The sequence below is a fragment of the Podarcis vaucheri genome (genome assembly GCF_965113315.1).
Source record: "Podarcis vaucheri genome assembly, chromosome: 16".
Taxonomy (NCBI): domain Eukaryota; kingdom Metazoa; phylum Chordata; class Lepidosauria; order Squamata; family Lacertidae; genus Podarcis; species Podarcis vaucheri.
The window spans coordinates 28118969-28143990 of record NC_138754.1 but is presented as its reverse complement, the minus strand read 5'-3'; the positions used below and the strand labels follow the sequence as shown (position 1 = coordinate 28143990).

The 25022-nt window shown below is 49.7% G+C and overlaps 2 protein-coding genes across 2 annotated transcripts; both read left to right on the top strand.

Moving 5' to 3' along the window:
• The first annotated feature begins 3179 nt into the window (after nucleotides 1-3179).
• Nucleotides 3180-5665, top strand: MIF (macrophage migration inhibitory factor). The gene is made up of 3 exons (XM_082203724.1): nucleotides 3180-3361; nucleotides 3870-4042; nucleotides 5417-5665. Exons 1-3 carry the CDS (start codon nucleotides 3254-3256, stop codon nucleotides 5481-5483), a joined length of 348 nt encoding a protein of 115 aa, XP_082059850.1. The 5' UTR covers nucleotides 3180-3253; the 3' UTR covers nucleotides 5484-5665.
• A 1842-nt stretch (nucleotides 5666-7507) lies between these two features.
• Nucleotides 7508-24111, top strand: DDX51 (DEAD-box helicase 51). Its single transcript, XM_082203190.1, has 16 exons — nucleotides 7508-7575; nucleotides 9265-9629; nucleotides 10680-10882; nucleotides 11527-11677; nucleotides 13416-13552; nucleotides 13855-13926; nucleotides 15240-15346; nucleotides 16056-16164; nucleotides 17341-17489; nucleotides 18877-19051; nucleotides 20070-20185; nucleotides 20813-20929; nucleotides 21748-21849; nucleotides 21978-22041; nucleotides 23321-23455; nucleotides 23606-24111. Exons 1-16 carry the CDS (start codon nucleotides 7553-7555, stop codon nucleotides 23630-23632), a joined length of 2052 nt encoding a protein of 683 aa, XP_082059316.1. The 5' UTR covers nucleotides 7508-7552; the 3' UTR covers nucleotides 23633-24111.
• The last annotated feature ends 911 nt before the right edge of the window (nucleotides 24112-25022 follow it).

The following is a 25022-nucleotide window of genomic DNA, read 5'->3' as shown; positions in this document are numbered from 1 at the left end:
AGGTGGGTGGAAATCCAGTTGGAGATAAACTCAATCTCTCACTATCGCTCCCTTGTAAAAAGTAAACAGCACCATTGACCACACCTTTCTTGCTCACTCCCATAGAATCTCATTTTCTGTAGGTATACGGACTAATTATACACCCCCAAAGTGTTTCTCTCTTCCTCCAAAGGATCTGATCTCTCAGTTCCCAAAGCTAGTCAGATATTTTACATGACCTAAGAGCTGATGGCCGAGTTATTTTTTCCTTTTCCCTCCCCATCCATTTCTCCTTTTACATTAGTCTATTCATTTATTCACTATAGAATCTCTCCCCATCTGCACAATGCCTCTTCCTTCAAAGTGCAGGTTGGGGTCTTGCAATTCCAGGGACATCTAATCTTCAGAAGACCTCTGGGGAGGTTGAAAGCTTGCTCAATTATTTGTGCACTTTTAATTGAGAAAGGTACCTCCTACAGTTTATTTTTTTATTCCCCCCACCCCTCCCAATGGGCCTGGCATAGCAACCTGCAACTTGGGTCTCCTTTTGAATCATACCCATTTGATTGCAAGTTGTTGCTTTGTTTATCAGCTGGTCATATTTCTCATCTGAAGTCGAATTCCATCAGGATACAACAAAGAGAACAGTGTGGGTGTTGGGTAGCAGATTCTTCACCCAGACAACACAATGCCTGGTGGATTTGGTGCTTGTTGGTTTTGACATCAGACTCTCCTTTGGGTTTTGCTTTCTCATGCAGAAAATCAGGATTACCCTGTGCCATTATTATTTTTAAAACAGAATGTGGAGTGTCGCCTTCAATCTGCCTCATCCAAAAGCAGAAGCCTGTGAGATACATAAAAATATGCCTGGAATCCCCCTCCCTCCTCCAAACCTCTAGGGCCTTCTTCGTAAGCGAGAGCAGGAGACCGTGTACCAAACAGGATGGGTGCTGCTGCTTCCTTGGCTACTGTTTTTGTGGCACAGTACGTGCATGGGGTAGGGGACATGGGTGGCACTGTGGGTTAAACCGATCGGAAGGTTGACGGTTCGAATCCCCATGACGGGGTGAGCTCCCGTTGCTCGGTCCCTGCTCCTGCCAACCTAGCAGTTCGAAAGCACGTCAAAGTGCAAGTAGATAAATAGGTACCACTCCGGCAGAAAGGTAAACAGCGTTTCCATGCGCTGCTCTGGTTCGCCAGAAGTGGCTTGGTCATGCTGGCCACATGACCCAGAAGCTGTACGCCAGCTTCCTTGGCCAGTAAAGCAAGATGAGCGCCGCAACCGCAGAGTTGTCCGCAACTGGTCAGGGGTCCCTTTACCTTTACTTGTATGGGGTGGGCTGATTTTTAACTATCCTGATGAAGCACCGTATTCCTTCGGGGATTTTTGGTATCTTGTATTTGCAGTTGGATGGGGGAGGGGGGTCTCCCCTACCTAAACAGGCTGTTGGATCATTCAGTAAATATTGAGAGTGGGGAAAGAGGGAGCAATGTACTCCATACAGCTGAGATAGCTCAGTCGGTAGAACATGAGCGTCTTAATCTCAGGGCTGTGGGTTTGAGCCCCATGTTGGGCAAGGCATTACTACAATGTAGGGGGCTGGAATTAGATGACCCTTGGGATCCCAATTCTCTGACTCCATGATACAGCATTTTGGAAACGTGTTTCACCTTAAAGTTGGTCTCCTGTACTACAAGCAAGTCTGACGCCCATTTCCAGGTTTCTGTTTAGAATACCCTATGATTTGCCAATCAGAGTCGTTCTTTTTCTTTCTTTTTTAACCCTATCCTTCATCCTTTTTGGATTTCAGTGCGGTTTACGATTCTCGCCCCCTCCCTGGTCGTGAAAATGGCAACATTTGTGCACCAGAGGGAAGAAGAAGAGTTTGGATTTGATATCCCGCTTTATCACTACCCGAAGGAGTCTCAAAGCGGCTAACATTCTCCTTTCCCTTCCTCCCCCACAACAAACACTCTGTGAGGTGAGTGAGGCTGAGAGACTTCAGAGAAGTGTGACTGGCCCAAGGTCACCCAGCAGCTGCATGTGGAGGAGCAGGGAAGCGAACCCACTTCACCAGATTACGAGTCTACCGCTCTTAACCACTACACCACACTGGGTAACCAGCAGGCCTAGGAGCACCTCAAGGTTTGCAGAAGTACAGCCCCCCCCCCACAAAACAAACAAACAACCCCCCCCCCCCAAAAAATGAATGTGGTCTCAAGAGGTTCAGCAGCCCGGAAATGCAGACTGGCAGCTGGAAAGGGAAAACAGGGTAGGAGAGGGACAGACAGAATGAAGTGTCCCAAAACAGGGAAAGGATCAATGTATGCTGGATAGCTCAGTTAGTTAAGAGTGTGGGCTGATAACGCCAAGTTTACAGGTTCAACACCCGTATGGGAAAACTGCATATTCCTGCATTGCAGGGGATTGGACTAGAATCCACAGGATCCCTTCCAACTCTACTACAGTGGTACCTCGGGTTAAGTACTTAATTAGTTCCGGAGGTCCGTTCTTAACCGGAAACTGTTCTTAACCTGAAGCACCACTTTAGTTAATGGGGCCTCCTGCTGCCGCTGCCCGGCCGGAGCACGATTTCTGTTCTCATCCTGAAGCAAAGTTCTTAACCCGAGGTAATATTTCTGGGTTAGGGGAGTCTGTAACCTGAAGTGTATGTACCCCGAGGTACCACTGTATTCTAAGAAAGGACACGGCTGTGGCAGATCCCACGTGCAGGCACACTATTGCAAGGGGAGTGCCTTCTGCCGTCGATTTCATATTCTGCATCACCGCGAAAGCCACCGAGGTGAAGGAGAGAGAGCAGATCAGCAACCATTGCTCCTCTCTGGAAGCAGCGCCGGGCCTCCCTCCGCCTCGCCCAGCCCAGCCCGCCTGGAGGGCACCGAGCACGTGGCTCGCCCAGGCGGGCATTGGGTACGTGCAGCCTGGCACAGGCGCCCCCCACCCCCACGCCACCACCCTGCCCCGCACTCCGCCAGCCGCATCCTCGCGCCCTGCCCTTCACAGCAGCTCCAGAAACGGAGCACCAGCCAAGCTCGGTCCCGTTAGGCAGCCCCTATCCCCCCCCCGGGGGGGGGGACTCGCTCAGGGCTGCACTTGCTGCCCCCCCCCTCCGGCTGCTGCAGCTGCGGCCCCTTTAAGAGCGCGGGGGAGGGAGGAGTTCCCGGCGCGCTCTCGGGCGCAGCCCTACAAAGCGGGGAGGCAGCTCCCATCTTGCACGCAGTTTGCAGCCCGCAAGACGCATAAGCAGCCAAGATGCCCATGTTCGTGGTCAACACCAACGTGAGCCGGGACGCCGTGCCCGAGAGCCTCCTCGGAGAGCTCACCCAGCAGCTAGCCAAGGCGACCGGCAAGCCAGCCCAGGTGAGAGGGGGTTGGAAAGGAGTGGCACTCTGCGCGCGCTCAGGGGCTTCTTTCCACATCTGATCTCCAAACCGGGAGAGTCCCGCCTGCCCAGCTCTTCATCTGCCGGTGGCAGCAGCGAGGCGGCTGGGAAGCCGGGTTGGGCGCCTGAATCTGGGCCAGGGAGGGCCCTTTGCAGAGATTTCTGGGGCGGAGGAAGTCCCAGTTAGCGGGAGAAGCGAGTTTGCAGAAAGGGTGGGCGCGCGCAAACACATGCAGACTCGGAAAATTATAGATTTGGAAGAGATCCCCCCCAAGGCCATCCAGCCCAACCCCCTTGGAGGCAGGCATTTCAATACCGTAAACTGCTTTAGCTTTGCAAACGTGTTAGCAGTTTTATTGCCGCACCGCTAGGTGCCACTTAAAAAAAAAAAAAAACTTTAAAGATTTGTATGAACAATTCCTGCTCCAAAACCTCAACCGCCAGGCGCAGCCATAAAAGTATTTCGTTTGCTGCCTCCCTCCGCAGTACATCGCCATCCACATCGTGGCTGACCAGATGATGTCCTTCGGAGGCTCCTCTGACCCCTGTGCCCTCTGCAGCCTCCACAGCATCGGCAAGATTGGCGGGCCGCAGAATAAGGCCTACACGAAGCTGTTGTGTGAGCTGCTGACCAAGCACCTGCACATACCTGCAGACAGGTGAGCTGCAAGCCGAGAGGCCGTGCTGGCTGGGAAGGGAGCATCTTTGTTGAAATGCAAGGTGTTATTGTCTGAAGGCTAAAAGCCAAGCACCCCAGGGGCTGGTCACTGCTGAACACGTGTCTGGGAACCACATTTCTAAAAAAGCACAAAAGAGCAGGAAGGACCATGTCAGCAGCACAGAAGTGACCTCCCAGGGAACAAGCCTGGGCAAGTGTGTATTGAGGTCTTGGGCTGCCCTGACAACAGGACCTTGCTGATGTGGTCCAAAGGAAAACAGAGCAATACGTTTGGCGCCAGCTTGGCTCCTGGAGTTTCCAGAAAGAGGCGTACAGTGGTATGTTGGATTAAGAACTTAATTCGTTCTGGAGGTCCGTTCTTAACCTGAAACTGTTCTTAACCTGAGGTACCACTTTAGCTAATGGGGCCTCCCACTGCAACCGTGCTGCCAGAGCACGATTTCTGTTCTCATCCTGAAGCAAAGTTCTTAACCCGAGGTACTATTTCTGGGTTAGCGGAGTCTGTAACCTGAAGCGTCTGTAACCCAAGGTACCACTGTACAAGGCACCACCCAACTGTATTAGGTTCTCCATAGCAGTAAAATATCACAGGGAGGTGGACTGTAGCTCAGCTGGAGAACATTTGCATGCAGGAGCGTCTCCAAGTTAGGCTGAAAGAGACTGCTTGCTGAAACCCAGGAGAGCCACTGCTTGCCCACCAAACTAATAAGCTAGCTGGAGCCAGTGGTCTGACTCGTCGAGCAGCTTCCTATGTTCATCAAAAGCAGTGCAGAGGTCCCATGATGAAAGAGAAGCAAGACTGTCAGGAACTAATACAGTGGTGCCTCGCAAGACGAAATTAATCCGTTCCGTGAGTCTCTTTCGTCTAGCGGTTTTTTCGTCTTGCGAAGCAACCCGATTAGCGCTATTAGCGGTTTAGCGGCTATTAAAGGCTTAGCGGCTAAAAGGCTATTAGCGGCTTAGAAAAAGGGGGGTGGAAAGCAAAAAAAAAATCGGAACACTCGCAAGACATTTTCGTCTTGCAAAGCAAGCCCATAGGGAAAATCGTCTTGCGAAGCAGCTCAAAAACGGAAAACCCTTTCGTCTAGCGGGTTTTCCATCTTGCGAGGCATTCGTCTTGCGGGGCACCACTGTAGACATTTCTTGCAGTGTTAGGATTCTCCTCCAGCAAAGATGGGGGAACAAGTTTTGCTTAACTCCAGCTCCCATTACTCCTGCTTCGTGGCCACACTTGAGTCCTAGCATCTCAATAGGTACACGTTCCCCATCCCTGCCTTACCTGGGCAGGTGTGGGAGCCACGTGTAACGCTGGTGCTCTCTTGGGCTGATTTTTGCTGTTTTGCTTCTTTTGTAGGGTCTACATCAACTACTGTGACATGAACGCCGCTAACGTGGGTTGGAACGGCTCCACCTTTGCCTAGTCAGCTCCTTCCTGCACAGCCACCTAGTGGACCTGCTGCTCCCTTGTGTTTGCCGGCAATCACTACCACCACCTCTTCCTTCCTCTCCCCCCCCCCCACCTTCCTTTTGATGGTTCTTTTTAGCAGAGCCTATTGCATGCATCCAGTTTCTGAAATGCAAATAAAAGCTCTGGCGAAAGCTGTGCAAGTGCAAAGTGTTTCTGTGACAGGGGGTGGGGATGGCCCTAACCAGATCAAGGAGGAGGAGGAGGAGTTCTATTTTGCAGGGGCCTTTGAGATGGCAGACTGCTGGGTCTCGCTGTTGCGGCTAGTTCAGTAGAGAGGCACTAACGCTGTTGGCATACTAGACATTTAAAGCACATGATCCCCACCCCTCAAAAAGAATCCCAGGAGTCACACTTTAAGGGCGTTGGGAATTGTAGTTCTGTGAGGAGTAAACTATAGTTCCCAAGATGCTTTGGGGGAGTCATGCTTTAAATGTATGGTGTGCACACAGCCTAAATTACCACCAGGGCTTGAAATGGGCAGACGCGGCCCACTCCAGCCACTCCCATGCTCTGGACTTAGGGATCTTGTACTCCAACAACACCTGAAGGACTGTATCTCGCATCTCCCCCTTTATACCAGTCATCCAGTTTGGGGCCAATAGGAGGATGGAGCTCACTGACCTCCAGAAGGCCACGGGCCCCCTAGATCTGCTTGCGTATCTGTGCTGAACACAGCTGCAAAGAGTTAAGCAGCTCCTGTGGAGTGTGAGGAGCGATGCTGTTGGTTGAATGGGTGATCTCTCGGGTATACAGAAAAATGGGGTCCCAATCTTTTGCCACCTCTTTTGGAAGGGGGGGAGCTCCACCTGGTAATGCACAAAACCCCCAAGGCCTGCCTGCAAATTGCTCTTTCAGGGATGTGACCGGTAAGTGCCTCGACTCCTGTAATGCTTAGCTGACCTTCCAAAGCAAACACAAAACGTCCTGCATTCCTGTTCTCACACTGGCTAAATAGATGCTGCTGCTGCTTCTTTGCCGATCACTTGTACCCAAGAAAGATTTCCATAAACACGGTTTTAACTGTGAGTCCATAAGTGACTGTGGAGGTCAATTCTGGATCCACACGTCCTTCCACAGTTGGGACATAAGTTTCCAGGTGAGAGTCGATCACGGTGAGAGTTTGCCAAACATGCCTTCCTCTGAGCGCGTTTCTCCCTTTCATCCTGAGTTCAAGCGTCTTCAAAGCCCATGACAACTTTGGTAAGGCTGTTCTCCAACTGGAGAGCTCGCAGGCCAGTGTTTCCCAGTTGTTGGTGTCTATACAGTGGTACCTCGGGTTAAGTACTTAATTCCTTCTGGAGGTCCATTCTTCACCTGAAACTGTTCTTAACCTGAAGCACCACTTTAGCTAATGGGGCCTCCCACTGCTGCTGCTGCGCCACCGGAGCACGATTTCTGTTCTCATCCTGAAGCAAAGCTCTTAACCCGAGGTACTGTTTCTGGGTTAGTGGAGTCTGTAACCTGAAGCGTATGTAACCCGAGGTACCACTATACTGTACTACATTTTTTTAGATTTGCCTTGAGAGCGTCTTTAAACCTCTTGTTGACCACCAGCATTACGCTTTCCATTTTAAAGTTCGGAATAGAGCAGTTGCTTTGGAAGACGATAATTGGGCATCCACACATCATGACCACTGTTATGTCGCACTGACTAAACACCTCCCCCGGAAGGCTCAAAAGGGCCCCTCCCCTCCTTTGCCCCCTCCTCGAATTCGCCCAAGTTCCCTTAGGGCTGCCCTTACTCCTGGCGGGAGCGGATTCCCGCGGGAGCCCCTTTCCCGCGCGCCTCTCTCTCCACGCCGGCCTCCCGCGCTGCCAGTTGTGAATGGGGAGAGCGCCGTCGCCCGACATTGGCCAGCGCGGGGATTGCGTCACTCGGCAGCGACAGGAACCGAGTTCAGGCCGGCCACGAGACGGCGCGCCTCATCTGCATACCTCGGCCCTGATTGGCCACCTGTCGTAATCGTTGAGGGACGACGTCGGCGTTCATCGCTAGGCGCCGGCGGAGGGAAAAGAGCAGGCATGGCGCTCTTCGTCGTCCACAGGTGAGAAGGGGGCCGGACATGCGGCCCGCGGCTGCCTGGTTCGGGTCCGGGCGGCGCTGAGGCTTCCGCGACCGAGCCCCGGGCGGGACCGCGAGGGAGGAGGCTTCGCTGCCGCTTGGGCTGCGGGCGAATGTGGATGTTTGGCTTGAAATTCGATCCCAGTTGTGAGTGGGAAAGGGGCTTCGTGGTCACATGACAGCGGTGGCGGCAAGGATGATTTCCACTGCAGCCCCTCAAAGCACTTGGAGGCGCGGCTGGCAGCATCAGCATCATTACAGTGGTACCTCGGGTTAAGTACTTAATTCGTTCTGGAGGTCCGTTCTTAACCTGAAACTGTTCTTAACCTGAAGCACCACTTTAACTAATGGGGCCTCTTGCTGCTGCTGCGCCGCTGGAGCACGATTTCTGTTCTCATCCTGAAGCAAAGTTCTTAACCTGAAAGACTATTTCTGGGTTAGCGGAGTCTGTAACCTGAAGCGTATGTAACCCGAGGTACCACTGTACTATTATTTACCCTCTTCATCCGAAGATCGCAGGGCGGTTTACAATGCAATCATACAAAAAAGAGAGCGCAGATGCATAATCAAAGAACCAGCCAATAGCCCCACCCTCAATACATTTAAAAGGCCATAAACTTACTAAATCAGCCAAAGTCCTCGTTATGGAGGAGTGTTTTTGCCCGGTTCCTGAAGATATGTAATGAAGGCCTCAGGTGAGCCTCCCAGGGGAGAGCGTTCCACAAGTGGGGAGCCACCACAGAAAAGGCCTGTTCTTGTGTCGCCACCTTTCAGACTTCTCGTGGAGGGGGCACATGAAGAAGGGCCTCGGGATGATTGCAGGGTTCGGGTCAGTTCATATGGGTTGTTGTTGGTCAGTTCATATGGGATGTTGTTGTTATTGAATTTATATACCGCCCTATAACCACAGGTCTCGGGGCGGTTCACAGAATAAAATCAGAATATAAAACCATAAATACATGAATCAAAATAAAAACAACAGCCCAATAAATGAATAACCCTGTCCTTGGTCCTTAAGGCATTGTGGTATATGGAACAGCAGGCCGCTGTTAAGTCGGTGTCAGTAGCGGCATTGGGAAAGAAGTGATTAACTCATTTCAGGCTCTTTTTTTAATCAGAATTGTGCATAAGAATTCCCACCACCATAAATTATGAAGGCATTTAATCACCTTTTTGCTGTTCTCTGGCTACAGTCATCTTCACAGCACTCCTCCAATTGTGTTTCTTTTTTTAAAAAAATATTTAATAAACTAATATGGCAGGAGACTAAGCCTTTGTAGTGTAGCCCAGTGTTGTTATAGCTAATTTCTCTCAGCATCTCTCCTGCCCCCATGCAGTACTATGATTATAACACCACTGGTCTACTTTGCAGGGCTGTGGTCAGTCAGAGCTCACCCCACCCTCCCATGTATTATCCATGCTCTGGCAATCTCCCAAAGTGTTCCAGAAATTTCCCCTGGTCCACACCACTACTGTGGTTTTCAAATGGATAAGAGTGAATAGGCAAAAGTTAAAATACAGCAAAGCAGTATGTCTTAACCACCCAGCTAAAAATAAAAAATGAAGGTGCCCAATTTAACTTTTTTTGGGGGGGGAGAGTTCCACTCTTGGGGTGCTGCCACCAAAGAAAACCCTTGTTAGTGGAGTACTGAAACCATTGTGAAATCCACAGGTATCTTGGTGATGAAGACAGTGACCTCAAAGACCACTCGCAAGTGCTCCTGCAACGGCTGAAGGAACGGGTAAGAGCTCGACAGCAGCAAAGGCAGCAGCAGGATGATCACATGCCTGCAGAAAGTGGACCAGATAATGAAATGCCTGACATGGACTTGGAGAAGGAAGCAAAGCAGAAATCCAAAAAGAGGAAGCAAAGTGAGGAATCCCCTTTTACTGAAGGCCATAGAAAGAGAAAGAAGAAATTATCCACTGAAGGGGGTGAAGGCGTGGAAGAGAAAGACGATGATCTTAGTCCAAGAAGAAGTAAAACAAGCAGAAAGGAATCAAAGACACCACAAGGAAGGACTGATGGAGGGGAAGGTAAAATAAATTGTGGGTGGAAACTGGGAGCTACATTCAGTCTCCATTGTTTCTGGGCAGTGCTCAGTCAACAATATGATAGTATCTGCTCGGGCCACACACACCCCCCCAAATCAGGCCAGTGATGCTCATCTTTTAGAGATAGGAAGGCACAGTCTAAGAATAAATGTGTACCATAAAGATTGGCTCTGACTTCCGGAATGAAGGGAAGGGCTGTGGTTCAGCAGTAGAGCAGCTGCTTTGCATGCAGAAGGTTCCAGGTTCAGTCTGCAATATCCTGGTAGGGCTGGGGGTGTCCTCTGTCTGGGGGGCCTCTGCCAGTCAGTGTAAATGAGGAGTGGGAAAATTCTGAACTTCCAGATGTTGCAAGACTACAACCTCCCAGCAGCCCTAGGTAGCATGGCCAGGGATGATGGGAGTTGTAGTTCAGCAATATCTCAAGGACCAAAGGTTCCTCATACTCATTGTAGACAAAACTGAGCTAGACAGACCCTAGTGGTCTGACGCAGTCTAAGGCAGCTTCCTAATGAGAATCATAATACAGGAAGGGTTTGTTTTTTATTCAAAGTATTTTTGGCCTACTCTTCATCTGAGAAAGACTCCCAGAGTGGCTTACCGTATTCAGTAATAACACCATATCTCTTCAAGAGAAGCCATCAGTAGGGATTTCTGCTCCCCCAGTGTGGTGTGTACAGCAAAACTCCTGTTGTGTCTCTCATGAATCACTTTCTCCCAGCTTCACTTGCCTCTTGTGTGAGCAGCTGCTGGTATGGATAAGCCCTCACTTCTCTCCTTGAGACTCCCACTTGCTATAAAGTGAGCAGCTGCCTGCTTCTTTGGCTCTGTTGATTGGCACTAGGAGGGGTGGGATGAGCGGGGGGGGGGGGAATGGGACAGACTGCTTTCTGTGCACTTTTGGGCCCTTTCCCACCTTGGGCCCAACCATTCCCCCCACCCCCAGCTCACCTTTTCCTCTTTTTTTGAAAATGCCATAAGCACACCTTTTTCTTAAACTCAAATCATTTGTCATGTTCATGTTGCTTTTACCAGGAAGTGAAATTAAGTTAGCAAGCCAACTAGAAGATGATGGCTCAGCAGGAGAGAGGGAGGATGGCGCAGAAGCCAGAGCAAATGAGAGCCATGGTGAAAAGGAGCAGATGCTGAAGTCACCACAGGTTCCAAAGGAAACCCCCCCACCTCCCAACACAATCGTTCTTGGTGACTGGGTTTTGAAGGCAGCGCAGAAGAAGAAGGTAGCTCACTTAAGTCTTGAGCCAATAGTCTGTTATCAACATGCTTTGCTCCCAGTCTTTGTCAAAGGCTCAGCCACACTGCTCTGCGATGAGGTCAGGGTTGCTTCCTTACTGAAGCAACACTTGGAGGGTCAAGGTGACGGCTGGGTTTGGCTATCTGTTCAATGCAGGGATTGGAAACCTGTGGCGCTCCCTAGATGATGCTAAACTACAACTCCGATCATCCCTGAACATTGGTCATGACGGCTGTGACTGATGGGGGCTGGAATCCAACAACAGCTGGAGGGCTGCAGATATCCCCCTCCCCACCGCTAATGTTAATATTAATAATAAACAAATGTATAGCTTGCTTCATATCACAGAGCCATCAAAGCCTTAGTTTGGTGCTTGAGCATAGCACCCTTTTAATTCCTTTACCCCATTAGTTTCCTCTCTTTTTCGACAACGGGGACCAAGCCTTGTTGAAGCTCAATAGAGGGAGATTCCATGGAAGCAAAACCTTTCAGCTGGAACATTGGGCCTGATTTGTCCTGAGGCTGGAGTGGCAGTGTTCCTTGTGGCATCTTGTCGGGACAGAGGTGTGTGTGCCTGCAGTTCTCTTGAGTCCACAGTTCCACCATCACATGTGCGCCTGTCATTTCCAGGTGGAGCCTCTTCTGCCACGCTGGCTGGCTGAACCTAAGCTGGTCCAGAGGCGGATCAAAGAGAACGTTGTCCCACTCCAAGACGTTCCAGTAATCCATCCAAAATTGAGGAAGAAACTGCAAGCAAATGGAATAGAGTCTTTGTTTCCAGGTATCATCATAGTGGGAAAATTTTTCCTCTTCCATGCTTTTAAACCCATATTTAGAAGATGGCCAGAGTTTGGGAGATGGATGGATGGATGTGAATGGTTAGTGCTTAGAAGACAGGGACCTCTGCTCTTTAAATGAATGTTGGTGGGAGTCGCTCCCATCGGTGCTTCAGTTGTAACCTCTGCAGTGTTTGATGTGGTGTCAAACTGAGGAAGCACAGTTTTATCCACAGCAAATTATTTAGCTAGGCTAGAATGTCAATGAAATACCTAGATGTAAACGTGGACCTGCATCTCTCATCCCACAGCAAGTTCCACCTCAAGTGTGTGGATCCATTCGCATGTGATGAGAGAGAAGCAACCCCACCTTTCTCAGAACTCTGGTGCAAAGGAGCCAGAGGGCTGTGGGTATTCTTCACGACACCCTGTTAAACAAATTCTGCCCAGAAATAAATGAGCCAGCTTCTGCCCCTGGACCTTTGTTCTGGGTGCTCCAGTAATGATTCCCCAAGACACCTGAGTGCCCACAAATACTTTCCATAGGACCACTCCCCCTCCACTTCTCATAAGGGAGCTGTTCCTGGAGGAAGAACTGTGAGGCGAAAGACTCCATCAGGCAAGCCCTCCTTCCACCTGCCTTGGCCCACCCTCTGCTTCTCAATGTGGATTGTATTATGTACTGTGGCTTGCTGTTGTTTTATTGATTATAGTTTAGATATTATTGTAACTGTTGAGTGGATTTCTGTTTAACTTTTATATGTTGATATTATTATTTTATACGATTCTAATGATTGTTGAATGTTACTCTTTCGATGGAGGTTGCCCATTTTAAAGTTATGTTTTATTATGGCATTTTTGTATTGCATTATATTGCTATAAGATGTACATTTTTTGTTTCTTCAGCTTGTAAACCGCCTTGAGTATTGTAAGATAGAAAGGCGGTATACAAATTAATAATGATAATGATAATGATGGCAATTCCAAGCTCTCTCTCTTGTATGGTGAGGCTAGGCTAGAGTTGACAGAGCTGGAGAGAAGACTTAAAAGTGGATTCATTGATGGAATGTGAAGCGTATAAACATTTGGAAGGTGAAAAAGTGTAGGCAAAAGAGAAAGATGGCTCGGTTTTCTTGCTGGTGGCCACCAAATCCTTGGCAGGAGAGAAAGTAGTATACAAATTCTATTGTACTTTTTTTGTATTACTAGAAATGTGTTATGAATGTTGGGGAAATGTTGAAATGAAATTACTTGGCTCTTGTTAAAATGTTTAAAGAATTAGGCAAAAAGGTAATGGTTATGAGAAGTTGGTAAAAAAGATTTAAGTTTTAAGCTCTAAGGTCGTCTTTATAAGATAAAATGTAATGATAAAATATTATGAATTATGGAAAGGATTTGCTGTGACAATTATTAATCAAGATACAAGAGATGGGAGGAGGAGGAGGTCATGGAAAGAAGGTAATGGAAATTGGAGAATTTGATAATGATGGTTTTATTTTTTATTTTTCTTCTCATGTTTCTGTTTTGTTTTTTTGTTTTTTGTAATCTTGTCTTTTTTGTGTATTTTTTTAAAAAAATATTTTGTTTCAATAAATATCATTAAAAAAAAGAAAGAAAGTAGTATACAAATTCCAAAACCGCCTTGAAACCTCTCCCATACCCCTTGCCCTCTTCCTTACCCTTTAAGCAGTGGGGGGGATGTTATTGGGGTATGTGCTGATCCTGCCTGCTCTTTTTCTTCAGTTCAGGCCGAGGTGATTCCAGCCATCTTGGAAAGCGGTTTTTTGGCCGGGAGAGGTGGCTACCAGCCCAGTGATATCTGCGTCTCGGCCCCTACCGGCAGTGGCAAGACCCTTGCCTTTGTCATTCCGGTGGTGCAGGTGAGTTTTGGGCGAAGCGGAGAGCTGCTGGCTGGTGTGTGTTCTGTGCCAAAATACCCTCCTGTTGTGCAACCCAGTGTGGGCTGCTTTAAGACTTTTGCGTACAAGGAGTAGTATCAGGCTGGTGAATTTGGAAAGCACTGTCTCAAAGGATCCCCCAGCACTTGGGGCACAGGGGGATGTGACTCAAATCGACTGTGTGTCCATTTAGCTCTCTTGGTTGCTTTTCCCACACCCATTCGTGTAGACTGAGGAGCAGGAGACACCCATCTCTTCCTGATCGCTGGCCTTTGTATTTTCAGGCTCTGTTAGACCGAGTCGTCTGCCGAGTACGAGCTCTGGCCGTCCTGCCCACCAAGGAACTAGCCCAGCAGGTGTGTTACTGAGGAGAGATTTGTTGGTGGGGTGGGGGACTTTGGACTCCAGCTGTGAGTTCATCCCAATTGGATTCTCCAATTTGTAGGATGTGTGGTCAGCCCCAGGAATGCGTTAACTAGTTTACAGTCATACGTCAGGGCGAATACGCTTCAGATTAAATATTTTCGGGTTTGCGTTCTGCGGCGACCCGGAAGTAACAGAGCACGTTACTTCCGGGTTTCGCCGCTTGTGCATGCGCAGACGCTCAAAATGACGTCATGCGCAGAAGCGGCAAAATGCGACATGCGCAGATGTGCAGTCGCATCTTACGTTCGCTTCAGGTTGCACCCTGGGCTCCGGAACGGATCCCGTTCGCATCCAGAGGTACCACTGTATAAGTGATTAGACTGGCTTAACAGTACTGCACAGTCTTGTTCTTCAGATTTTATACTGCCACCCCCCTTACAAATACTCGCTGCATAAGTTTAGCCTTTATACCCTTCTCTCCCTCCCTCATAATGCTAGAAATCAAGATTCCCCCAGTTGAAGGGATCAGCGGTAAATTCAAGACTGGCAAATAAAGATAGGTATAAATTTTTAACTCTCACAGTCCACAGTACTGCCCCCAGAAGCTGTGAGCCTCACCAGGCACTGGCTCAGATGAGAGGGAATTCACAGAGTAGCCGAGGCCTGTCTCCACGTACTAGGCAGGATGGCTAAATAGAACCTCTGGGTTCAGAAGCAGTCTACCTCAGAATACCAGTCAGGGAAGGCCCATTACCTTCCTGCCTTCGGGGGGGGGGAGCTGTTGCAGAAGCATCTATTAGGCTCTGTAAGTAGAAGCACCAACACAAGAGAAGGGCCCTGCTGAACCCTTTGCCACGTGTCAGAAGTGCAAAGGACCGAGCATTTTGGGAGCTGTCAAGAGCCGGATTTTTGCCTTTGAGAGCCAGTGTGGTGTAGTGGTTAAGAGCGGTAGTCACGTAATCTGGGGAACTGGGTTCGCATCTCCGCTCCTCCACATGCAGCTGCTGGGAGACCTTGGGCCAGTCACACTTCTGTGAAGTCTCTCAGCCCCACTCACCTCACAGAGTGTTTGTTGTGGGGGAGGAAGGGAAAGGAGAATGTTAGCCGCTTTGAGACTCCTGAAGGGGAGTGAAAGGCGGGATATCAAATCCAAACTCTTCTTCTTCTTCTTCTTCTTCTTCTTCTTCTTCTTCTTCTTTGCTCTTCTTGCCTCAAGTTTGGCCCTGAAGGTGTGTTTTGTGCCTTGCTGCTCCTGAGAGGCAGCCCTGTTCCCTCTAGGCCACTGATTCTCTCCTCTCCACAGGTGACTAAAGTATTCAACATTTACACTGACGGGACGGGGCTGAAAGTAGTCCAGCTCACCGGGCAGAAATCGTTTGCCAAGGAGCAGGAGTCGCTCGCTGAGGAGACGTAAGTTCACCTTCTCTTCGTTTGGCTTTGCACGCCAACCTCCTCCTTGCGTCTTGGCCCAGGAAGCCGAGCCCAGAGGTGGCACAGCAGCAGCAGCAGCAGAGGCCTCCATCTTCTTTTTTTATATATATTTTTTATTGGTTTTACAAAACTTTTTATAGACAATACAAACAAATAAAGAAACAAACAAACATGTATAATTTCATATCCTTTTTTCATAAACCTCACTTCTCTGACTCCCCCAAACCTCCCCTTTCTACATCCCAATTTCCAAAATTATTTCAGCAAATCCTAAACTTAATTTTATCAAATTTGTCCCTTATTTATTCTTTTCTTTTACTTAATCTTTTTTCGCTGTAATCTCCTTTTCTTTCTAAAAACCTCAACATTTTAGCATTCGTCAATTTTGTAATATTTCTTAAGATAAATTTTGAATTTCTTCCAATCTTCAACCGCCGTCTCTTTCCCCTGATCGCGGATTCTGCCGGTCATTTCAGCCAATGTCATATAGTCTATCACCTTCATCTGCCATTCTTCCAGGGTGGGTAGATCTTGAGTCTTCCAATGCTTTGCGATGAGTATTCTTGCTGCTGTAGTAGAGGCCTCCATCTTCCTTAGCAATGGGCGCAAGTGGGAGGTTGTCTGGTGCTGCTGCTTCTCCGTAAATCACACTCCTCTTCACTGCCTGTTCTGGTGCTTCTTTTTCCAGGCTGATGGGATTTCGCAGCCTGGCAGACATTGTCGTGGCCACTCCTGGGCGCCTCGTAGATCATCTTCAGCAGAGCCCCCAGTTCAGCCTGAAAGAACTTCGCTTCCTGGTGAGAGGAATCCCTCTCCCCCCGCCCCCATGTTTGGGGATTGCATCACATGCAGTGTTGTGGCTGGAAGGGCCCTTATAAGGCAACGGCTTCCAAAGTGGGCATTCCTGCCCCCCGGGGGAGGGAATTACCTAGAGGGACACTTAGAGCAGTGTTCCCCAACCTTGGGCCTCCAGCTGATTTTGGACTACAACTCCCATCATCCCTCGCTAGCAAGACCAGTGGTCAGGGATGATGGGAACTGTAGTCCAAAAGCAGCTGGAGGCCCAAGGTTGGGGCACGCTTACTTAGAGGCAGGGGTAAATTACTTTTAAAAAGCTGGCATCAGTGGGTCAGGTTCATCAGTTTTGCTGAATCACGTTTTAACTGGATTTTGAATAGATGTGCAATTAATTGTTGCTGTTTTGAATTTTATTGTGCTATTACCTTCCATAGAGGGTCATGCAAACTGCTACAGTGGTACCTCGGTTCTCGAACGTAATCCATTCCAGAAGACCGTTCGACTTCCGAAACGTCCGAAAACCGAGGCGTAAAAGGCTGGCTGCAAATGGAATTGAGAAAATGGAAAAGCACCCAGCGGAAGCCGTTTGACTTCTGAGGCATGTTCGAAAATGGAAGCATTTACTTCCGGGTTTTCGGCATTCGGGTTTTGAAATGTCCGACAACGGAGATGTTTGAGAACCGAGGTGCCACTGTATTCTGAATGCCTTTTGTAGGGTAGGGGACACAGGAGATGAGTTTATGGAACCAAGGGGGCGGTGGGTGGGGAAAGTTAGGGAACCGCTGATATAAGGGGTTGGGGTAGTGGACTGTGACACGGTGTCCCTGTTACATAAAATGTGACCTATAATAGCCTTATAACTTGCATTGCTTCCTTCTCCCGCACATGTCCATTCTTTAATGCATGATTCAGCCAGCTGCTTCCTGGATGAAAGTGCCTCTCTCGCTGGCCCTGCTTTGAGGCTCTCCTCCCTGCAGGCTGGGCTCCCAGTCACACGCAGCTCCACCACGAATGTAAAGGCAACGGGACCCCACCCTCAAAACGCTGCCCCCCCCTTCATCTCCCCCCTCCCAGCAGACCTTGGCAAGGCAATGCCAGCTACGGCTGTGAAGCTCTCTGCAGTGCCAGACGTCATGAGCCTCCCCTGACTGCCTCTCTTTTGCCCATGAGCGCAGATAATTGACGAAGCCGATCGCATGATTGACAACATGCACCAGGACTGGCTGCGGCAGGTGGTGGTGGCAGCTCATTCAGCGGTGGAAGAGGGCTCTGGCACCCCACAGCTGTTCAGGAGGGCAGAGCAGGGGCCTCTCACGGCAGCCAGGTACACCAGCCGCACCGGAGAGGAGAATGAGAAGGGAAACGGCAGGGCAGGGTGGGAAGTGGTGGGACGGATCAGCAGAGGACCCCTTCTGGCTCCTGGAAGCACAGTCAGCTCCTCCTGGGAGTCAGGCCTTGTGCAGAAACTGCCCACTGTGTTGTGGGGGGTTCCTTTGCCGGGAATGTGACCCCAAAGGTCGCCTTGTGGGTCCCAAACCCCTGAATACCAAGCAGCTGGCCTGAGAACGGTGTGTGTGGTTCCAGGGGGTGGGGAACAGAGGGGCACTGGAAAAGCCCCTCATTTGCTTGTGTTTGGGTCGGGAGGCCTATCCCACCCAGTGCCTTTTGCTTTTTTTGCTGTAGTGTTACCAAAGCAAGGAAGGATTGGACTCTGATTAATAAAATACACCTGAGGCTTGACCAGCAAGGCTCTGGGAGGAGTGCCAGTAATAATTCCTCTCCACCCCTTGGCCCAGGTCGTTTTATTCACAAAAGAACTTTTTACACAGTGTTCGTAAGAACCAATCAGGTTTACTCTGAGCATTTCAAAAACCCCACGTGGGACGAAGTTCAAGTTAAAACTACAAAGAAACTATTTCCTACTTGAGCATGCATAGTAGTCCAGAGTAAATAAAATAGGAATAAAAGGAGGAATGCATTCAGCAAAACCCCGGAAGTCATAAACAGGAGAGGAAGGATGGTAGTATTTACCATCTCCTTGTGATCTCTCTTCCTGGCCCTTAAAAAGGCAAAGGGACCCCTGACCTTTAGGTCCAGTCATGACCGACTCTGAGGTTGCGCGCTCATCTCGCTCTATAGGCCGAGGGAGCCGGCATTTGTCCACAGGCAGCTTCTGGGTCATGTGGCCAGCATGACTAAGACACTTCTGGCGAACCAGAGCAGCGCACGGAAACGCCATTTACCTTCCCACCGGAGCGGTACCTATTTATCTACTTGCACTTTGACGTGCTTTCGAACTGCTAGGTTGGCAGGAGCAGGGACCAAACAATAGGAGTTCACCCCGTCGCGGGGATTCGAACTGCTGACCTTCTGATCGGCAAGTCCTAGGCTCTGTGGTTTAACCCACAGCGCCACCTGCGTTAAGATCTATCTAAAGATTAACAAACTACATCAAAGTAACCTACTATCTTTATGTACTGAGGATGCCTGATCTGTGTTTCAGAATGCTTATACGTGCTTGTCAGGCATAGAGAAAGCAAATGGCAGAGGTGCAAAGGCTGTGGGATTCCATCAGAAATTATTGTCAATGCATCAAACCCAGTCAACGCAATGCTTTCATCACAGACACCAATGACTTGCTCCATATTTCATAATTCCTCATAGCAGTCCCACCTGACCCCCACACTCTGGGTATTTGCACCCCTACACAGAGCTGGCTGCCCCCACGTCCCCCTGCAGAAGCTCCTCTTCTCGGCCACCCTGACACGCAACCCCGAAAAGCTGCAGCCGCTGGGCCTCTACCGGCCTCGCCTCTTCACACCCATCTCCTCGGAGGAGAAGGCAACGGAGACCACGAAGAAGTACGCCCTCCCAGAGGGGCTCTCGGTAAGAGGCGGGGCTTGCAGGCAGCCCGCCCACCTGCCGCTCTGGTTCTGGCAGAGCCAGGAAGGCGTGTTTGGCGAGGGGCGCGTGAATGGTGAGAAGGTGCCCTTTTGGGACGGCACCAGCCCTTTCCTCCAGACTGGACGGCAAATTGGGTTGGGGGAGGCAGAAGGCCCCATTCCTTGGCAGCGGCAGCAGGTGCCTCAAGTCCCAGGCAGTTCTGTGTAGGGCTCGGGGGCTCAGAATTTGGGTCCCTGGGAGGGCAGGAATGCACAGAAAGGTTTGCGTTTCTTCGGCTGCATAATTTCTTTCTTGCGTCTTCAACCAAAGCTTATGTTCTCAGGCGGCTAACAAAGTAGTATAGAGAGAATAAAAATTGGAAATAATAATAGAAGACTTAGAAAGAAGGCAGCAAGCTGGCTGGTCACCGGTTTAGGGACTCGGCCCTGGTGGTTTGTCGGGGAGGGGGTGATTTTGTGACTTGAATATCAGAGAGGCAAATGCAGAAGAGTCGCTGCTTCTAAATTGGGAACTCCATAATGGATTCCCCCCCTCTTTTTTGGGGGGGGTGTTACTGGGTTGTTTTTATTTTGATTATATATAATGTGGTTTTTAGATTGATCTATACCTGAGATCTCCAGGTATAGGTTGGTATGTAAATAATAATAACATTATTATTATTATTATTATTATTATTATTATTATTATATTTATTATATTTATTATATTTATTATTAATATAAATAAATGGCTTAATGTATGAAAACTGGTGGTCTAGAAACATAGTGGAAGTTGTCAATTCTGAAGTGAAAAGGGTGTTTTGCGAGAAACACACTAACCTAGTCTTGAATTGTTCACTGGAGACACAGTCTCTTATTGTCTTGAGAGTCAGGAGTGTCAGCCCTTGAGCCTGTCCTGTTCCTTGGCCCAAAGTGACCCTCCTCGTCTTCCCAAAGGGATTGGGCAGGAAACACTCCTGGGGGGCAGGGCACAAACGACTTCTTTCCTCCTCCCGCCACAGCAATACTATGTGCCCTGCAACCTGCGCTGGAAGCCCCTTTTCCTCTTGCATTTCCTGCTGCGGCTGAAGTTCTCCCGCGTCCTCTGCTTCACCAACAGCAGGGACACGTCACACAGGTGAGGCCGTGCAGTAGTGGGATCTTTGCGGGCTAGGCTTGAACTTCCATAGGAAGCCAATGTTGGGATACTGCCGGGAAGACGGGGGTATCAGGCAGGCCCCCAGCTGGCTCCAGCCACCGGCCGGCAGCTGATCTCCCTTGGAACAGCATCAATTAGCGACACGAGCCTCAGATACGTTTAGAGACCCATGCACGCTCTGTCAGCAGAGTGCGTAAATCTTCTCACAGCAGAAGAGGCAGGCAGAGAAATGTGTACAGCATTTTATTCAGCATAGTTCAGGAACAGAGGAAAACATGTCTGCTTCCCTTCGTCTCCAGCAAAAAAGCAGTAACACAAAAGCTATATACAAACAGAAGTTCCCAGCAAGTGCTGGATGTAAACAGGCATGTGATACACAATAGTCCTGCCTGTCCCTTTTTAAGGTGGAACGGAACTATATCCTAACAGCCAACAGAGCACTGGTCCAGTCTGCTGAGGCAGAGGATCCTTTGGAGTCTCAGCAGCCCTCCTGGGAGGGGCTGGTCCTTAATCCTGGGATCCCCTTCCTCTGCCTGCAGAGCAGGGGCTCTGCCGCTGGTCTGTGCCCCCATCCTCATCCTTTGTTCTCTCTCTCCACCACCCCAGGCTCTTTCTACTGCTTCGAGCCTTTGGCGGCGTGAACGTGGCCGAGTTCTCTTCCAGGCTGAATCCAAGGCAAAGGAAGTTGACACTGAAGGAGTTTGAACAGGGGAAGATCCAGCTGTGAGTATTTCCAGGGCAAGGGGGGCTGGCCACATCCTCGTGTCTCAGTTGCACATCACACACTGGCTGCCTCTTGATCTCCAGATGTGCAGGGATGCTGGGAAGTTTCTGGCACAGTCGGGAGTCGAGTTGAGCCAGAAGAGGACCTGCCTTTCGTGGGATGTCTCTCTTCTTCTTTTTTATAATAATTTTTATCAAGTTTTCCAATAAACAATCCAATCATATCATTCCAAATTATACCAATACAAATCATAAAATCTGAATATTTTGCCAAATTATAAATTTTGTTGGGGGTTTCCATGCTTTGAGTTCAGTAGGGTCTGATCATCTCATATTTGTGCTGCTTTTAATGTGCACCAGTCCCATCTTCCAATCTTCTTGATGTTATCCTTTTTCTTCTTAATAGCCTCTGAGTTGTTTCCACAGGCGAGTTAAAATAAACAGTATTATACTTCTGTGTGAACTTTGTAAGGCTCTCCCTTTTTTTTTTTTTTTTAGAACTGGAAAGTCTTTTGTTTGCAATAAATATTAACACGCTGATCCCAAAGTCTTCCTCGAGTGGCAAACGCCATTTCCCCCCAGCTCCGATGAAATAGAATCTAGGCGTTTGCTCATGAATTTTTCCCAGACAAGTTGCACCATAAATTAGCTGGGATGTCTCTCTTCTTCATGACACGAGAAGAAACTGTACGAGCCGGGCCTCTTCCCCAACCCACCACACCACAAGCCCCCAGCCCTTTCTTTGCGGACCAAGCATCTCTTTAGTGGCTGCGCTCAGATCTGCTGGGATGACAGCGATTTCTCTCCTCAACACCCAGGTTAATCAGCACAGACGCCACAGCCCGAGGAATCGACATTGGCGGAGTGAAATGCGTCATCAGCTACGATGCTCCTCAGTTCATCCGGACCTACATTCACCGGTAATTCCCTCAGAGGGAGGCTTTCAAATAATGTGAACGAGTTTCCTTTTTCCCCAGGTAGCTTAGGGGTGGGGGCTCAGAAATGGCACCTCCTGGAAAAGACCAACCTTCCTCTCTCTGTTTTTCAGAGTGGGCAGAACGGCTCGTGCAGGGAAAGCAGGACTGGCCTTCACCATGGTGCTGAAACAGCAGGTAATAATAATTATTATTATTATTTATATGCTGCCCATTGGACTGGGACTCCCCGGCCACTCTGGGCAGCTTCTGACAAATTATAAAAGGTAAAGGACCCCAACAGTTAAGTCCAGTCACGAACGACTCTGGGGTTGCGGCACTCATCTCGCTTTACTGGCCAAGGGAGCCAACATTTGTCCGCAGACAGTTTTTCTGGGTCAGGACTAAGCCGCTTCTGGCGAACCAGAGCAGCGCACGGAAATGCTGTTTACCTTCCTGCTGGAGTGGTACCTATTTATCTACTTGCACTTTGACTTGCTTTTCAACTGCTAGGTGGGCAGGAGCAGGGACTGAGCAACGGGAGCTCACCCTGCCACAGGGATTTGGACCGCTGACCTTCCGATCGGCAAGCCCTAGGCTCAGTGGTTTACACCACAGCGCCACCTGCGTCCCCTGACAAATTATAAAACCACATACATTAAAAATCTGCTTTCAGATGCCTTCTTTCCTTGACCTCTGAATGGAGGGTGTTCCACAGGGTGGGCACAACTACTTAGAGAGTTCTCTTGAGAGCCAGTGTGGTGTAGTGGTTAAGAGCGGTAGTCTCGTAATCTGGGGAACCGGGTTCGCGTCTCCGCTCCTCCACCTGCAGCTGCTGGGTGACCTTGGGCCAGTCACACTTCTCTGAAGTCTCTCAGCCCCACTCACCTCACAGAGTGTTTGTTGTGGGGGAGGAAGGGAAAGGAGAATGTTAGCTGCTTTGAGACTCCTGAAGGGGAGTGAAAGGCGGGATATCAAATCCAAACTCTTCTTCTCTTCTTCTTCTTCTTCTTCTTCTTCTTGTCTGGTTCCGGGTAACCTCACTTCTTGTAATGAGGGAACCACCAGAAGGACCTCAGTGTCCGGGCTGAACTATTGTGTGGGGCAGGGAGGCTGAGAGGCTGCCACACGTTCCCATCCCTCTCCGGAGTAACCCAGATGCTTCATTCTGGGTGCCTTTGCACAGACGGAGGTCCTCGTAGTGAGGTCTCCTGTGGCTCAGACAGGCTCTGCTTCAAGGACTTCAGTGGCAGCAACTGGGGTAGAAAATGGCCCAGAGAAGAGGACGGAGGCGAGCAGGGAGTGGGCTTCAGGGACACTGCCTGGTTGCCGGATACCCAGCTCAGCTGCCCGTCAGTCCACACCCAGGGCCTCTTCCACTGAATTTAGGTGGTTGGTCAGTAGGACCCTTTCACAACTTTCTGTAATGTGGGTTTTAGACTGCAGCATGGTGTTCACTTCCTCCTTTGCTTTCCAGGAGAGGAAGTTTCTGAAGATGCTGAGGGAAGCCGGTCTTCCTGAGTTGGAGCAGCAGCTGGTGAAGAACACATCCCTCCAGCCACTCCTCCCACAGTATGAGGAAGCCTTGGCAGACCTCCAGAAGATAATGAAGGTATCCATCGCTCCACGCAGGAATTTGCCCTGATAGGCAAGGCTGTTGAGCATGCATTTGTGCTTCTTTAGATTCCAAAATGCTGCTTCTGGTCTCTGGGGTGTCTGAAATGGGCCTAATCGCCTCCCTTCCTCATCTTTCCCTCAACAGGAGGAGCGAGCTGAGAAGAGATCTTGAGCAAGTCCAGGCAAGCCAGAGATGTCTCGCTGAGAATAATCAGGGGGCTGGAACTCTTACTTTGTGGTTTGGATTCCAATGTCTTGAGTACACAGTGACATTCAGAAGCAAACACTAAGGCTTAAGAGCTCCTGGAAGTATCAAGATACGGAAGGAGTGTCCATCGCACGGCTTAAGGAGAGCCAACTGCCATCCTACTGTCGTCAAGGCCACCTCTTGATCCCTCAAAGACCAGCAGAACATGCCTTAGCTTGTAAATAAAAGCTCTTTCTCCCTATGAGCCAAAGAACTGCCAGCCTTTCCCTGTGAGTGGCCCTAATCCTCACCAGCCTTGCCTATCCCAGTGCTACTCCCTCACGGCCAAAAGAGGGGATCAAAGGTTGCTGAGCCCAGCTGGGCTTTAAGAGCGAGGGCTCCATCTCAGGAAGAAGTTTTAAATAAAGAAATCAGCCTGTGCCTTCTGGGGCAGGCAAGATGTCTCCCTCTTTGTGTGTGTGTTTGCTTTGCTGTTTTTAAAACAAAAGTGCCTTCTTCCAGAGGCTGTTGAACTACAGATCCCAACATCCCTTGCTGGCCATGCTGGTGAAGTCCCAGGACTCTGTGCTAAGGCTGGACTTCAGGAAGTTGCCCTGACCCTTGGGGTGCTGGTGCACCTTTTCCCTGCTGCAGGAGATCTCCTTTCGGAAAGCAAGAAAGCTAAAACCAGCCCCTGTGCAGTTCCACCGTTGCAAAAGGTTGCCTTGTGGAGTCGGGGCGGCAGGGTAGCCTTTTTATTTTAGTCTATGGGTTTTAAGGGACGCGGGTGGCGCTGTGGGTTAAACCACAGAGCCTAGGACTTGCCAATCAGAAGGTCGGCGGTTTGAATCCCCGTGACGTGGTGAGCTCCCATTGCTTGGTCCCTGCTCCTGCCAGCCTAGCACTTCGAAAGCAGGTCAAAGTGCAAGGTGAATGGCGGGAAGGTGAACGGCATTTCTGTGCGCTGCTCTGGTTCGCCAGAAGCAGCTTAGTCATGCTGGCCCGGAAGCTGTATGCCGGCTCCCTCGGCCAGTAAAGCAAGATGAGCGCCGCAACCCCAGAGTTGGCCACGACTGGACCTAATGGTCAGGGGTCCCTTTACCTTAACCTTTATGGATTTTAAGGCTCCTGATCAGAGCAGTTTCAGGATAAAGTATTTTGAAGGGGCAACAGAACCTCATTTCAGTGGCAGAAAAACTCAGGGCTTCTGGGTGGAGCCTCAAGCCCAAAGAAAGTTGGGCTCTTGCGAGGAGGTGGGTTGGGGGACAGGGCCAAAGTGGCCGTAATCCTGCCCTGGGGTAGGGGCAGCTCTTACGAAGTCGTGTTTCTTCACTTGAGGCTATGTGCCTTGAAGGGGTGTCACTTTTTAAACTCT

Bases quoted from the DNA above. Each gene is read 5' to 3' on its own strand.
- DDX51 (XM_082203190.1), top strand. From the start codon at position 7,553: ATGGCGCTCTTCGTCGTCCACAG. The intron at 9,630-10,679 runs GTAAAATAAATT...TGCTTTTACCAG, and splicing joins AAGGACTGATGGAGGGGAAG to GAAGTGAAATTAAGTTAGCA. The intron at 20,186-20,812 runs GTGAGGCCGTGC...CCACCACCCCAG, and splicing joins AGCAGGGACACGTCACACAG to GCTCTTTCTACTGCTTCGAG.
- MIF (XM_082203724.1), top strand. From the start codon at position 3,254: ATGCCCATGTTCGTGGTCAACACCAACGTGAGCCGGGACGCCGTGCCC. The intron at 3,362-3,869 runs GTGAGAGGGGGT...CTCCCTCCGCAG, and splicing joins CGACCGGCAAGCCAGCCCAG to TACATCGCCATCCACATCGT. The intron at 4,043-5,416 runs GTGAGCTGCAAG...CTTCTTTTGTAG, and splicing joins CTGCACATACCTGCAGACAG to GGTCTACATCAACTACTGTG.